Here is a 14,143-nt window from a genome sequence, read left to right on the forward strand (position 1 = left end):
ATTTTCACACCAGGATTTGTTTCAGTTGTTGAGAACAACAGCTCATAATCTTTTATTCCCATCAACCAGTACTTTACTTTACAGGTAGTTCTGCTGAAAGCAGTGGTGCTGTTTTTTCAGTGTGAAACTATTAATTAGAATTAACAGTTCAGGGTGCCATCTGAAGTACCCTTGGTAACTCCTAATGAGAACACCTCATAGTGTTTTACAGGAGAAACTTGATAATGTGGTGATATCTTGATCTACTATTAACTTTATTAACTAATATTAAATTTAGCATTAGCAATTCCTTTGCAAGCCACAGATGCCAACAAGATTAGATGTAATCTCAGCAACTCCTAATTGGTGAGAAATTGTCCTATGAACCAGTTACACCCCCAAAATATGAAACACTGCATGAAAATATTAAATAACACTCAGTCTGCAAATGTATTCTTTTCCCAAAACAACATTGTTGCCAGCCAGTAAACAAAAATTAAAGGCTTTAATTGAAAATAGACAAACTGAATTTTAATCTTCAAGCATTACCTGAACACAAAGTATAAACCCCTCCCACATATTTGGCCAAACCCAAATTATCAGAATTCTCTTCTTAGCAACTATCACAGGACAGTTCACCAAACTGGAAATCAAATGCAATATAAATTGGTGCTTGGATAGAATTATGCTCAAGTTTTCTGAAAATGAACTATTCTTTCCTGGAAATCAGATTAGATAGTATCTGTTACACCTAAGGTTTCTGATAATAGTAAGTTAGATACAGAAGAGCATTTCACTTAACACCAACTCTTTCCCTTCCTACTATCCCAATAACACCCTCTCTACAATGGACACACAAAGGAGTTAAAGAAGAAACAACCACCTACCTTCTCCAAACATGTACATCTGTTTCTAGTGCAAAAAGCAAGTCTGTCAAGAGCCGCTGGTGCATAGGAGACCATTTAAATTCTGGAATACGAAACATAGTTGTGCGTGGACCTGGACTAAACTGTCGTCGCTGCTCTTCCGTCATTGGCATTCCTCGAAATCCCAAGTCAACACGTAAATCCCGGTCTTGCTGGGTAACAGATCGACCCTGTACTGCCTACATCAACAAGAAGTTTAAAAACCATGTTAACTTTTTGGAATGTGTTCTTGAATGGATTATAGAATTTGACAAAGGATGGGCTAGAACTGGAATCAAGCACAAACTAAAGGCGATATTGATATTCCAAAGAAGGAAGTATCCTTTAGTAAAAGAGCTGTTCCAAATAAAGTCAACCAGCACTGAGGGGCCATGGCTGCCCTTCTTTTCAGCTATTCATCAATGTTTTACACTCAGATTTTTCACTGGAAGTATTACAAAAAAGACCAAATGCAGCATGTCAAGGTCAGCAGCTGCAAGACTTTGTTTTCAGGAAATAACTATTCTTTTGGCTAATAACACAATTTTCTTTGAATATCTGACTCAAAACTACGCACTGATGGTGTCAAGGAATGTGTGCACTTTTTGAAAGCTCGTTTTCCAAACCAATTTTTTTAATATGGTCTTTTTAGCAGGATCATTAGGGAATCAAATTTAGCCTCCCAAATCTCATTTTGCCAATTTTGTTACACGTTGCTAAGTGGTTAACAGTGTTATGGATTCTCAGGACAATCTTAAGATTCTCCCAACTGATGGTAGCTGTGAATTTCATTCCCCTTCAATACTCACATAGTCTTGACTGTTTCCAGTTGGTGATAAAAGACAAAAGTAAAAGATACACATCTTGTGCGTACACACATTGCTATGACGGAGAATAACATGAAGGAAAAAGCAGTAAAGAACAAATGTTCTGACTGAACTGGAAGCAAATATTCATGACAACAAAATTACTTATAATGTGCCACATTTCTGAAAGGAAGAAATATAATGGCTGATCCTTGAAATTATTTTAAGTTACTTTAGATTAGTTTAATACTGGCAAAATGAAAAAAAAATATAGCTCACATTTGCTCACATATTAATTTTCTGACCTCAGAATACTGTTTAAAATCTGGACATTTAAAAGCAAAATGGCATTTACAAAATATTTGTGCTAGCAATGTAAAAGTGCACATGGCTTTGGAGTTGAGCTGGAAAGCTTCTTAGATCTTTAGTCTGATTTTGATCTTCTGTAGCCTGTATTCTGAGAGCAGGGCAGGTTTCCTTCGCTCGATCTGACCTATTGGTCAAAACTGGTACTATGGCTTTCATTTTCTATGTTTTTCTTTAAAGTTATCTTTAAATTATTCCTTTTTTATTTTTCAGACTTGCATGAATATTCTGCATAGTGCTTTCAATTCTATTTTCAGTCTTTGCTAGTTGGGACCATAAGAAAGAGTTAATTTTATAGTCTTAAATATATGGTCTACTAATGATAAAGGCATTAATTCTTCTTAGAAGTAAGCAGGAGTTCCTATCTCTGCTGTGCAATTTGCTGCCTCCTTTCAGTACTTTTCGACAAAGGACAGCTTACTTCTTACTGATAAGGTGGGGGGCTGATTGTAGATCGGGTATTTGAAAATTTGAGGTTAGCAACTCCATTCACATGCCAATTGTTCTTTTTTGAGTACAACTACAGGTAGCTGTCAAGTCTGCAGCAGTAATGGTACCATAACAGAAGAGCTTTAATTTAGTCAAGAATACTGTATTTGCAAAAATGGGCTTTGATGTGCATTGCATAAACCATCATGAAACCCAACTATTTACACTTGGGTGGGCGGTCTTTAAGTAATTTTCAGTTTTTTCAGTGGTTTCTTGACCTCATGACAAATCTATTGTGGGAGTTCCCACACATGCTGCAATCAAAATCCAAACTGTGGTTCCACTGTAAACATGTTAAAATTAACATTACTCTTCACTCATGAAAACAATAATGTTTTATTTATGTTTTATTTAATACATATTTTCATCTTTTTCTTTCCTTTTTTAATTTTTATAATTCAAGTGTTATGGGTGAAATTCATCAAGAAAAGAGGTTAATGAACAGAAATGTCCCAAAGTTACACTGACAGAATTTTATACACTAGCTAGGTACAAAGACAGATTATCTTTTCCACTCAAGATTTATCTTACAAATTCACTGTTTATGGGTGCATACATCTACATAGCAAATGAACACTAACATTTCAACTGTCTTCTATTTTTTAAACAAAATTCCACATTTCAAAATAAAAACTGACTGCTCCTTTTTTTTGCTATCCTTCATTCATTTAATTTATCCATTTCCAAGGTATTAACAGTCCTAATTTTAAGACATAAAATAAGGTGTTTGGGAACTGAAAGTAATATATACACTATTCCTATTGAAAGCTTGTTCTTTATTACACATAGTACTTGAAATTATAAAGAACCCTACATAACGCTTGATAGTCCGTCACTGATGTTAGAAGGATTCTCATAGTTTCGACAGAATACTTATGAGAGAACACTAAAATTTTCTTATACCTGTCTAGCAAATGCAAGAGCTTAATCTCCTTTTCTCTTCAAAATGAGGTTATTGCCATAGAAAAGAAACTTAGAAGAGAGTGTTGCCTCGGTATGACAGAACCCACTGGTCTGAGTAACCAGGCTTTTAATTATTTGTTTTTTTTTTAAAGTGAAAGCATCTGCTTTAGAAACAATTGATTAAATAAATTGTCTGTTCATTGGAGTTTTTCTGAAAGTATTATCTCCCTGAAGAACAAAGCAGGCTGAACTGTGTTCTTTCATCAGACGACATGTACTTTCACTGTACTTGAGTGTATCTCCGAAATTCTTCAGACAATTTGGTACACACTACACAGTACAGGGCAGAGCAATTTTTGCAGTTTTTGTTTGGCTCTTCTTCCATAGTTTAAGGAAGTCTGCTTGACTTCAAAATCCTAGGAGATAAATTCTGGGGTACATACTGGACATACAGTCGGCTAGCAAAATCTTGAAAGTAGTCAATTCATTTACCTGATAATACCCTTGAAACAGTCTTTGATTACGTGCTATGGTTTCTGAATAATTCCAGTGAGGAAATTAATCCTGTGCTTTAAAAGTTCAAAGCGATCCTGTACCTTGCTGTGCATACAGAGAAAAAATTCTTGCAAAGACTAGTCTTCTGCCTTGGCCTTCCTACTTTTATAATGCTATGGCTCTCACAAAATCTCTAATTTCTCAGATTTTTTCAGAGGGAGACCCAGACAAGAAAGGATCTCCAAAAAGGAAGAGATATTTCTTTTATTAATCATCTCTCATCTGGAAATCAAGTTCCTATTTTTCTTTCATTATCCCTAAACTATGCCTTTTCTTGTGTTAGAATCAAATACGGAGATTATTTATGCCAGCATTCCTGTAGAAGAAGAAAGATGGTGTACTAAAGTGCTGCAAGACTACACTCTGAGAAAGGTACAGCAAGAGTAAAAGAAACACTTCAGTGTGTGTTTCACAGTAAAATATAGATACTTCTAATCTTAAGACATAGTAACAAGAAAGTCTAAAGCAGAATTCTAGGAGTATCAGTTTATCTGTCCAGAAGAGCTAAGGAAAATGGATGGTGAGAGATTCTCTTAGCTGAGTTTTTTTTAAACTAAAGAATCCACAGGTGCAACATGTATTTCCTATATAGACATGAAAGACTTGACAATTCTTACACATTATGGCATTTTCAAAGCAAATAGGCTTGGAGGACGGACACCTCTCATATAATTCAAGGAATATACTTTAAACACCTTTCAATTTATCCAGCAGCAACAAACAGTGATTGTATCAGACACATAAACGGCTACAGCCCTTGAAACTTACCTGGGTTGTGGTAGTTGTTTGGATCTTCCGTATCTCCTTTCCTGCTTCCTTACCATCGTCAGATCTTTCTGTGTCTGATATTATACTTCCTGCATCAACACTAGGTACAGTTTTGCTACCAGAAGATTCTGTCTCAAGAGTTGTGGCAGTCATTTCAGCATATTCTAATCCTTTAGATGATGAAGCCAGCTCCCTCTCAGAAATGCTGCTCATTCCATCTGAAGTTGTGTGAATCTTAAACTCCTTGTCATCTATTATACTTGAAGAACATGTTATATCTACACTACCTGTCATATGTGCAAGCAATCCCAAATTATCATTTACACCAAGATGCATCTGTGTCTCTTGCACATTTGGAATAGAAATGTGATTACTTGAAAGTTCAGGTAGAAGATTTTCCTCTTGACTAGGTATTTTATCAAAGAGAAATGAGGTACTGTTAGTAGAAGGTTCATCTTTCTCATCAGCCAAAGTTATTAACGGACCATTATCTTTTTCCTCATTCTTCTTAATGATACCCACACTTCCATGAACATTGTTTTGGAGCTTCTCAACAGCAGCGCTATAGACATTGTCTAGAAGAGATTCGACTTCTACAAGTGCACCATTTTCTCCAGTTACTAGTGTCTCTGGTGATAAATCCATATCATCAAGTTTTACTTCAGTAGCTTCAACCTTTTCAGCTTTTATATCAACTAAAAGGTCATGAACTTCCACATGAACTCCGCTTCCTGGTCTCTCAGCACTTCCAAGCACATCATCAGATACCTTTGTAGCCATGAGCAAGTCCCTCGTGTCTGTACTGACAGGGTAATCTGTTTCACTTTCTGGACTTTGACTTTGTGAAAGGTCTTCTATCTCTCGAATTTCTATTCCACCTTTTGCTCCTGTTGTCTGAGAGGAAAGACCTGAAATAGTGCTCACATTCCCCTTCTTCCCCTTTTTTATGTTTTCTTCCTCTTGCCTTTGATACTCTTCATACATTTTTGCTAGATACTCCTTGTGAGCTTCATATGTGACCTTAAAGAAAAGAACAGATTATGTGGATGAGTAGATGCTACATGAATTTGGATAAAACCTGACAAGAATCTTAACATACATCATATACAGACTACAAACTGTTTCACAGCAAAGGACCTACAACGATGACAAAAAATGCCATCTTGGTATGTGTGGAGATAGCCACCAGATGGCACTAAATCACTTTACATCTCTTAACGATATTGCTAGTCCCTTTGCGGGGGCTGCCAGAACTAAGAGCAACATCTACGCGCCATTTCTTACCTTGGAATGAGCTATAGAAAGAGTATCCACCCACACTCTCCAGCCTCCCCATTCATATTTTATCGCATGATACAAGAGAATACGGAAAATGTTGTAAACCATCTCTGTGATCTTCTGCTCTTCAGAATTCTTAGGGTTAATATATCCCAGAGAAAACATCCAGTCCTGCCACACTGAACACTGAAGTAAACATCTAAAGTGAAATAATTAGGTCAAAATATATCCACAAAAAGCTTCTTGATTTTAAAATTATGATGGTTAAAATGGGAGGAACATCCCCTCTGAACATCAATCCAATGGTAGGAAGAAACTTAAAAATACTTCAGTATGAATAAAAATTTAAAGCATATTCTAAACAGAAGAACCCAATATTAGTTGCTGAACTGAGAAAAGTTACCATAAACCTATTCCATTTACTTTTTATGTATTCCATTTAATATATGGTACAAAACTTTACACAAGAGTATAACAGATTGCTATTACCTACAAATCGAGGATAAGAAAATACTATTTGTAGTGACATACCTTCTGTTTTCACGGCTATTACTAAAGAGTTTTATCATATCAGATAAGAACAAGCGTCGAACTTCCATCAGCTCTGCACTTGGCGTAGAGTTTTTTAACAGCGTTGCCACCACCTTAAGAATCACTTTGAAAGAACAAATGAGTTAGGTAACACATTTTAACAACACTAAAAAGTTGCTGACAGCAACTAATGTAAGTAGTAACTGAAAGCTGTATGTATTTGAGATACACTAATGAATTATTCTTGGTTCCTGAATCATATTCTTTCAACCTCTAGGCAATACATTTATCATACAAACATAATATATCATCCTTACTTGGATTCTGAATTTTCACTGTAGAATCTGGCTCTGGATGTGGTTTATGAACAACTTGAGTGCATACTTGTTCTGTCAAAATCTAAAACAGAATATTAAGTTCCTTTTACCATTTTCAATTAAACATTACAGCATTCCTTTGTTTATTTTAAATTTTTTAAAAACAATTACTATGGCCATACTGTAACTTCATATAAAACATTTTGGTAAAATATTTTTATTCTTAAAGAATGGAAACAAGCAATTCCTCTATGCAAGGATCAGCATTTTCATGCTTGTACAGTGTCTGGTTAACTAACTTTTTAGTTAGCTGACTAAATATACAATAATTTTTTTTTAAAGATAATTTTATTTCCATTCCTTATAGTGTTATACTTTCTTGGATAAAAAATTCTTTTGTAAGCACTGTGCATCAAAATTTATTTTCATACAGTCCATCCATAATCAAACCAAGTAATTCTTGAAAGTGGGTTTGGGTTTCTTCAGCTAGGAAAGAGGACAGTCATAGACAGCATCCCTAAGAATAAACCTGGGGCTTCCCATACTGAGTAAGATAGATCATTGCCCTGTTTCACACATTATACCTGAAAAACTAATCTGTATTGAGGCAATGCCAAAGACCTGTCACACTGGGACACCTGTTACTGGTTCTATGCATGCAACTTTAAGAACAAACTAAAAATGTAATGATATTAATATGGGTTTCTCAGTAAGTATATTCTAGCAAATACATTTCAGAACAATTTCACTAGTAATTCTGATTAATTTTAAAGCAGAACTTTAGCTCATTCATTAATCAATAATCAATACTCAAACTAATGCCAGCTATAAATACAGTACCTTTGATTGGGTCTTTACATAATGGCATTTAAAGTAGAAAGCAAGTATGCCATTGAGAGAACACAGAAAATACCTGCATCATTTCCTTAGGAAATCTCTTGTACTTATGGCACTTAAACCTTTTTTTCCCTCTTCTGGCTATTTTTTAAGATGTAAATATCTGTGGATGCTGAACTCCACATGATGATTTTTGTTTTGTCACTGAGTTATGTGTTTTTTGAGCAATCACAGAAGCTCTCAGAAATATGAATGCAGTGACATCTAGACTGTGAGACCCAAGTGGTCACAACACACTGGGTAAACTTAGATATGTGCAATACAAAGGAACTTGATATCTGAATAAGTCACTAGCAAACAGATGACATTTGTGCTTTTACAATCATGTGAGAACATTTTCTAGGTCCCTCAGACTCAGTACTCTAAGGTTTCTAGAAGTACCTTACAAAAGAACATTTGAATGCTTCGAGTTCATATTCACTCGCCTCAAGCAGTATCTGTTACATGAAAGTGGCTGAGTTCAGTTATCATTTTGTAATACAATCAGCATTAGTAGTTAAAAAATTAAAACTGCACTTTTAAAAATTTAGTAAACTTGAAAGGGATGGAAAAAAAGAAAATGGAAAAGAAAAAAAAAGGCCTCTCTTTAGCTTCAATACTTTCCACTGCAATGGAAACAAACTTCTTGAAACAATGGAGGAGAAAGAGCAATTGGAGGTCTACAATAACTTTGTTATTGTGGAAAGCAATGAACATCTTAAATAGCAGGATCTCTTACATCTAGATGTAATGCTTTAAGTGGAAAGTTTTATAGAGACTATGTAAAAATTATGACACTGTTAATAAAAATATCCAAAACATTGAAAAAAACACTCTGAACAAAGAAATCCTTTCTTAAAATTTCTTTCTAAAATTTTCTCAAGTCTTGAGAATCATGATATTGTAAAGCACTGTCACAACTAATTAAGTCATATTTTTGTACAATAGAGACAACAATCTCTATGTTTAATAATTTGTACCTCATAAAGAGTGTTATATGTTGTAACAGTCACTGTATTTGTATGTAGCATCAACCTTTCCCCAAGGAGTGTGAAAAGACTGTGGGTATGCATGATTTCAACCTTTCGCCTGGAAGAGAAAAGAGAAACGTTAGGAAAATGCCTTGAATATTTTAGTAAATGCAAGAAAACCCAAAAGCCAAGTATTCTGAAGTTGCACTAAAAAGGTCTCAAACTTTTTATTCTGTAAATATCATAAAATAAACATAAAGATCTTTCCCAATATGAACACAATTGCAGTATTACACAAAGGTTCTCAAAAAGCAACGTTGTATATAGGATGCGGTTTTATATAAAGTAAATCACACACTATTCTCACCCTTCATGATTTTCACAGTGGAAAAAGAAAAAGGAATCCCTTTCTATCTTAGACTGAAAGAGTGCAAGATGTTCACAGGCTGGATAAAATGCGACCACTGCAGAATCTATCATTTGTCACTCTTTCACTGATTCAGGATAATCCAGCCTCTAGACCTTCCAACATAAATATGAACACATGCAGATTTAGCGGTACTGCCATTCTTTTTATATAGCATTCTCTTTTGCAGCCACAATAATTAAATCCTGGAATAACATGCACTACAATGCAAAGAAAACAAAACCCTGAAAAGTTACAAAATTCCAAATGATTGAAGAGAATGGTCATGGGGAAGATCTAGTGGAAGGTGTCCCTGCTCATGGCAGAGTGGTTGAAACTAGATGATCTTTAAGGTCCCCTCTAACACAAGCCATTCTATGATTCTATAAATTCTATAGATAGGGTCAAAAACTACTTGAATCTTAGAAAGAGGAGGAAATATCTTACACCTGTGAATTTGATCTGTCCCAGAACACTACTTGTTAAAATTGGATATAACATAAAGTGTACTTCTTGTAAGCAGAAGCATCATTAAATTTACCTACTGCTGTAACAAATATGAAATGAAAAACATTCAAAGTAATGAATAAATTTAATTAAAAAATAAATCTATAATAAAGCAGCAGAAAAAGATGAAATAAATTAAAATACAGTAAAGTTTCTGTAAAAGTTTATGTATTGAAAATCTAAGAAACTCTCCTTTCATTATTACTGATGATAACACAGGTTCAAATTACATATATTCTAAAAATTTTGAAATTAATAATTATATTAGAATTTTTGAATAACCACAAAAGAGAATGGCAACAAAGTACAACAGTGTGCACTCATCTCCTCACAGATGAGAGTTCATGAGTTGTTTATGATGAAAAACTACAGGTATTCAACCTTGTGAGCTATGATGTATCAAACGGAAGTAAAAATTCTTTGGAAGGTTCAAATGTCTAAGTAAAAAAACAAAAGTAAATAATGGACTATGATTTCAGTGATGGCACAGAAAGAATAAAAGCTGGCAGAGAAAGAAAGGACAGTATTTCTCCAACTGTTAAGGTTAGACCAAATAGTCTAGAGAGATCACAAATTACAGTAAGTTATTCAGGCTCTCATCTAACACAAGAATCAATTAACTTCACACTACAGCTTAATCTGTGATGAACATATATGAACTACAGCAGTGGTAATTTCTTTTGCACCTACACATTTGTTATTAATATTGTATCAGATCAAGTTTCATAAATCCCATTATATCTATGCAGTTCTACTTTAGTGTATTAAAATACAATGCCTGTTTCCTGTACTGTGAAACAGAATTTAAGTTTTATACTTTTATTTGGTTTATAATCTTAAAATCACTTAGATTTTCCTGTAGTTGACTACAATTTTATAAAATCATGTTTTCATACATATGTATGTGCACAAATAAACCCACCTCGTACGCACTACCATGAAAACAGAGGGATTTTTTACTCGCACAAATCTACATAAAACGTAAACATTTACAGATGTTCAGAGGTCTGAAAATATACCAAAACATTTGAAAGTTACACAGAATATTCAAAGTGGATTTCAATTACTTCAATTACAAGAAAACCAAAGTCAGATTTTTGCCAAGTACTTACTTTCACCCAACAATGGAAACTACATTGATACATCCATAATGACAAGTAGATGTTAAAGGACTGGGAAATAAAATTTTAGCTTCTGAACAATCTCACTTTTCTTTTTCTGTAACATTCCACTGACAGAGTCTGCTATTTGATTCACTGGACAAGCAATGAATGCTCGAAACAAATGTACTTATTTGGACACAAGCAGGCTTCTGCACAAGTCCAACATTCATCTGGTGTATATTACTTAATCCAACTTCTATCGATGTGAATGATTTTTAGTAAGTAATGTTTGAAAAGCCCTTGGAGATTCTTGAATGGACTATCAATTTGCTTTATTAATTCCCAGAACACTAGTTTGCTTGCTGGATCCTGAAAGAAAAATCCCATTTGGGAGTATGTTCTCAGCTAACTGTCTCTCAATTATACAGACATACTTTATTGATCTTACTGAGAAAAGTGTGTCTAGCGATACTGCACTCTGGCTGGACTCCTAGCTCCCTTCGCTTCTAAGGAGGTTTTGCTTGATGAATTCTCTTGTGAAGCACAAGGCTAATTTTTATACTGCAGAGCCTCCCACTGAAATATCATTTTGGGTTGACCCTAGGAGGAAGCTAAACACCATACATAGAAGGGAAAAAGTAAGCAGCAGCAGGTTACACAGCACTGCATGCTTTTTAATTCTTTCTTAACACAAAAATATTTCTCAACACTAAAAGATGAGACTAAGCATGTCTATTTAATGACCTCTTTTTTAATGTGAATATTTCTTGCTTACACATTTTATATGTGAATATTTCTTACACAGAGGTGTGTCCTTACCTCCTTTTTTTATAACAATTTATTTAGTCTGTTTAGTTCTTTTTCCGAAACTTTCCCATGTGAACAACATATCCATTTTCCCATCATTTTAGAGCTATTTTTAAAAGTCCTGTCCTGAAGCTTCTATTTCAATGACACTGAAAATTCCAATAAAAAATTCTTGATGACATTCATATGTTTCCTGTTATCCCTAGCTGAACATGCAAAATACATTTATAAAATACATTTTTGGAAAAAATTTTTCAACTGTTTTAAAACTTGGATTTCAGCATATAATATATTTGGCAGACAATCACTGTACCTTTTCAAGTGCCACAGTAGCAACAAGTTACAGGTAACAGCCTCAAGCTGCACCAGGGAAAGTTTAGATCGGATATTAGGAAAAAATTATTCACAGAGAGGGTAATCAGGTATTGGAATAGTCTGTCCAGTGAAATGGCGGAATCACTGTGCCTGGAAGTGTTCACAAACCATGTGGATGAGGCCCTCAGTGACATGGTTTAGTGCGGGTCATGGCAGGCCTGGGCTAGTGGTTGCACTTGATCTTAAAGGTCTTTTCCAACCTAGTTGATTCTATGATTCTATGATTATAAGTTAATAGGAAAATCAATTTTATCCTAATGTATAAAGGCAGCAGAGTACGCAAATCGTTAATCAGAAAACCTAACAATTTTATTTAAAGTAATTTCTAAAGACTGTCAAAGACTATACAGTAATCATGACAAAAAGACAAGAAGAATTGTGAACTTCAATACACCATTTAAATAAAAAAAAAAATAAAATATACTTACTTATGACCCAAGTGTTTAAGAAAATACCCAAGGACTTTCAAAGCTTGCACCCATATACTCTCACTTTTGGAAGCCAATAACTTATAAATTACTCTAAAAAACAAAAAGAAATTCAACAATTTTTCATTTTATTAGCAATATATATAGCTTGTATTTAACTGAACGGGGATATTTATTAACAGAGAAAAGCATAAAAATAGCAATTCACACAAAATGAAAAGATATACTGAAAGCACTGAGCATAGCATAAGAGTTTGATTATGAATTTTTTAAGTTAGAGACACAGTCAGTTTTGGATCAGTTCAAGATTTTGTAACAGAAAGCAACAACTGTATCTTATACTTCTACCTGGGAGCAATCAAATAAAAGATGGCCTGAGAAGTTGCAGCCTAAGACAAGAGAAGAAGACCGGAGAACAGAAGGTCGCATCCTGGAGATGCTTGGGACAGCTGGATTTTACAGAAAAACTTTCATTCTTAAAACCCCTACTTAATAGCCTTTCCACACAGGAAGGGGTACCTGTACTTAATCACAGGATGTTTATACTACAATTTCACTTGTCAAAAGTGAAATATGGCAATATGTCATACAAAATCCCATATATGCTTATTAACCACATCCTCATTGCATCAAAATTTGAAGGGGAACCCCCCCCCCCCCCCCCCATTTTTAAATTTGTGAAAAAAAAAGACTTGAAAATTTAACTACTTTGATTTATTACGAAGTGTTCAAGGGCAGGCTGGATGGGACCTTGAGCCCATGAAAGAGAGGCTGGAACTAGATGATCTTTCAGGTCCCTTCCAACCCAAGTCATTTTATGATTCTCTGATTGGTTTAAGCACAAACTCCAGTCTTTCAGACAGGAAATCAGCCTGATTTGAAAGGACTAAGAGACAGACAACATCACCCTTACTCTAGCCTGTTCTTCAATAAATTTTTAAGTTTATTTTAGTTTCCCATTTTAATTAGCTGAGCTTCAGTTTTTAGCCACTGCTTGTAGTCTTCCACTAAAAGCTGTTTTAGCAGACAGTATCTTCCTCTTTTAAGAGGACTTATGCCACTATCAAATGACCTCTGAGGCTTTTGTCCTCTGATATCTAAGCAGACAAACCCCTAATCCTATGTAAGGCAAGAATAAATAAATGTTGCAACCCTGCACATTATCTCTATATTTTTCACCACAGACTTCTAAACATATAAACTACACCATCAAACAATTTTAATATTGGTGCCACAAATGTTACACAATATGATCATCTAGATCATTCTTACCCTTCTTCAGAAGGTTTCAGGAATAGAATTCTATCCCCATACAGACAACTGCTGTCAGAAAACCAAGTCCTAGACCTGAATACAATGAGTCTTCCTTTCAACAAGCATGGTCATGCAAACAGTTTTAAGTCCAAGTATTCGCACAGAGATCTTAGTTTTTTTGCAAAATGGCAGATTGTTTTTTTCTTGTTGTTGTTGGGGGTTTTCCCTGCTTTACTAGCCCTTTGCATTGTCAAAAGCATTTTCAGAACGGCATAGAATAAAATTCTATAGTAAATTATTAATCTCTGGGAAAAAAATAAGCATTACCAAGTTAGGCATAAGACAACAACAAAAATACTGCTCCTATGGGAAATAACAGTTATGAATTTTACCATCAAACAGATGAACATATCAATTCCACACATAATTTTTTAATCTTTTCAGAAAGAATTTGCGAGATTAGGGCATTATTTCTCATTTTTCTCTTCTTCCCTCCAGATTATGTTAAACCTCTGAAGA

At 34.6% G+C, this 14,143-nt stretch overlaps 1 protein-coding gene across 11 annotated transcripts in view; it reads right to left on the bottom strand.

The window, feature by feature from the left end:
• Window positions 1–14,143, bottom strand: part of NBEA (neurobeachin) — a 507,179-nt gene that overhangs the window by 337,199 nt on the left and 155,837 nt on the right. For all 11 annotated transcript variants that reach the window (XM_062615053.1, XM_062615045.1, XM_062615050.1 and 8 more), the window contains 7 exons: window positions 12,371–12,463; window positions 8,754–8,862; window positions 6,898–6,979; window positions 6,581–6,704; window positions 6,056–6,248; window positions 4,772–5,791; window positions 867–1,084 (listed from right to left, as the gene is read on the bottom strand). In XM_062615053.1, coding sequence (XP_062471037.1) covers window positions 867–1,084; window positions 4,772–5,791; window positions 6,056–6,248; window positions 6,581–6,704; window positions 6,898–6,979; window positions 8,754–8,862; window positions 12,371–12,463 — 1,839 coding nt within the window. The remainder of the gene's footprint in view (window positions 1–866; window positions 1,085–4,771; window positions 5,792–6,055; window positions 6,249–6,580; window positions 6,705–6,897; window positions 6,980–8,753; window positions 8,863–12,370; window positions 12,464–14,143) is intronic.

Source organism: Pezoporus occidentalis, unplaced genomic scaffold (assembly GCF_034315485.1).
Source record: "Pezoporus occidentalis ecotype Australia unplaced genomic scaffold, CSIRO_AGI_Poc_V1 ctg18, whole genome shotgun sequence".
NCBI lineage: Eukaryota > Metazoa > Chordata > Aves > Psittaciformes > Psittacidae > Pezoporus > Pezoporus occidentalis.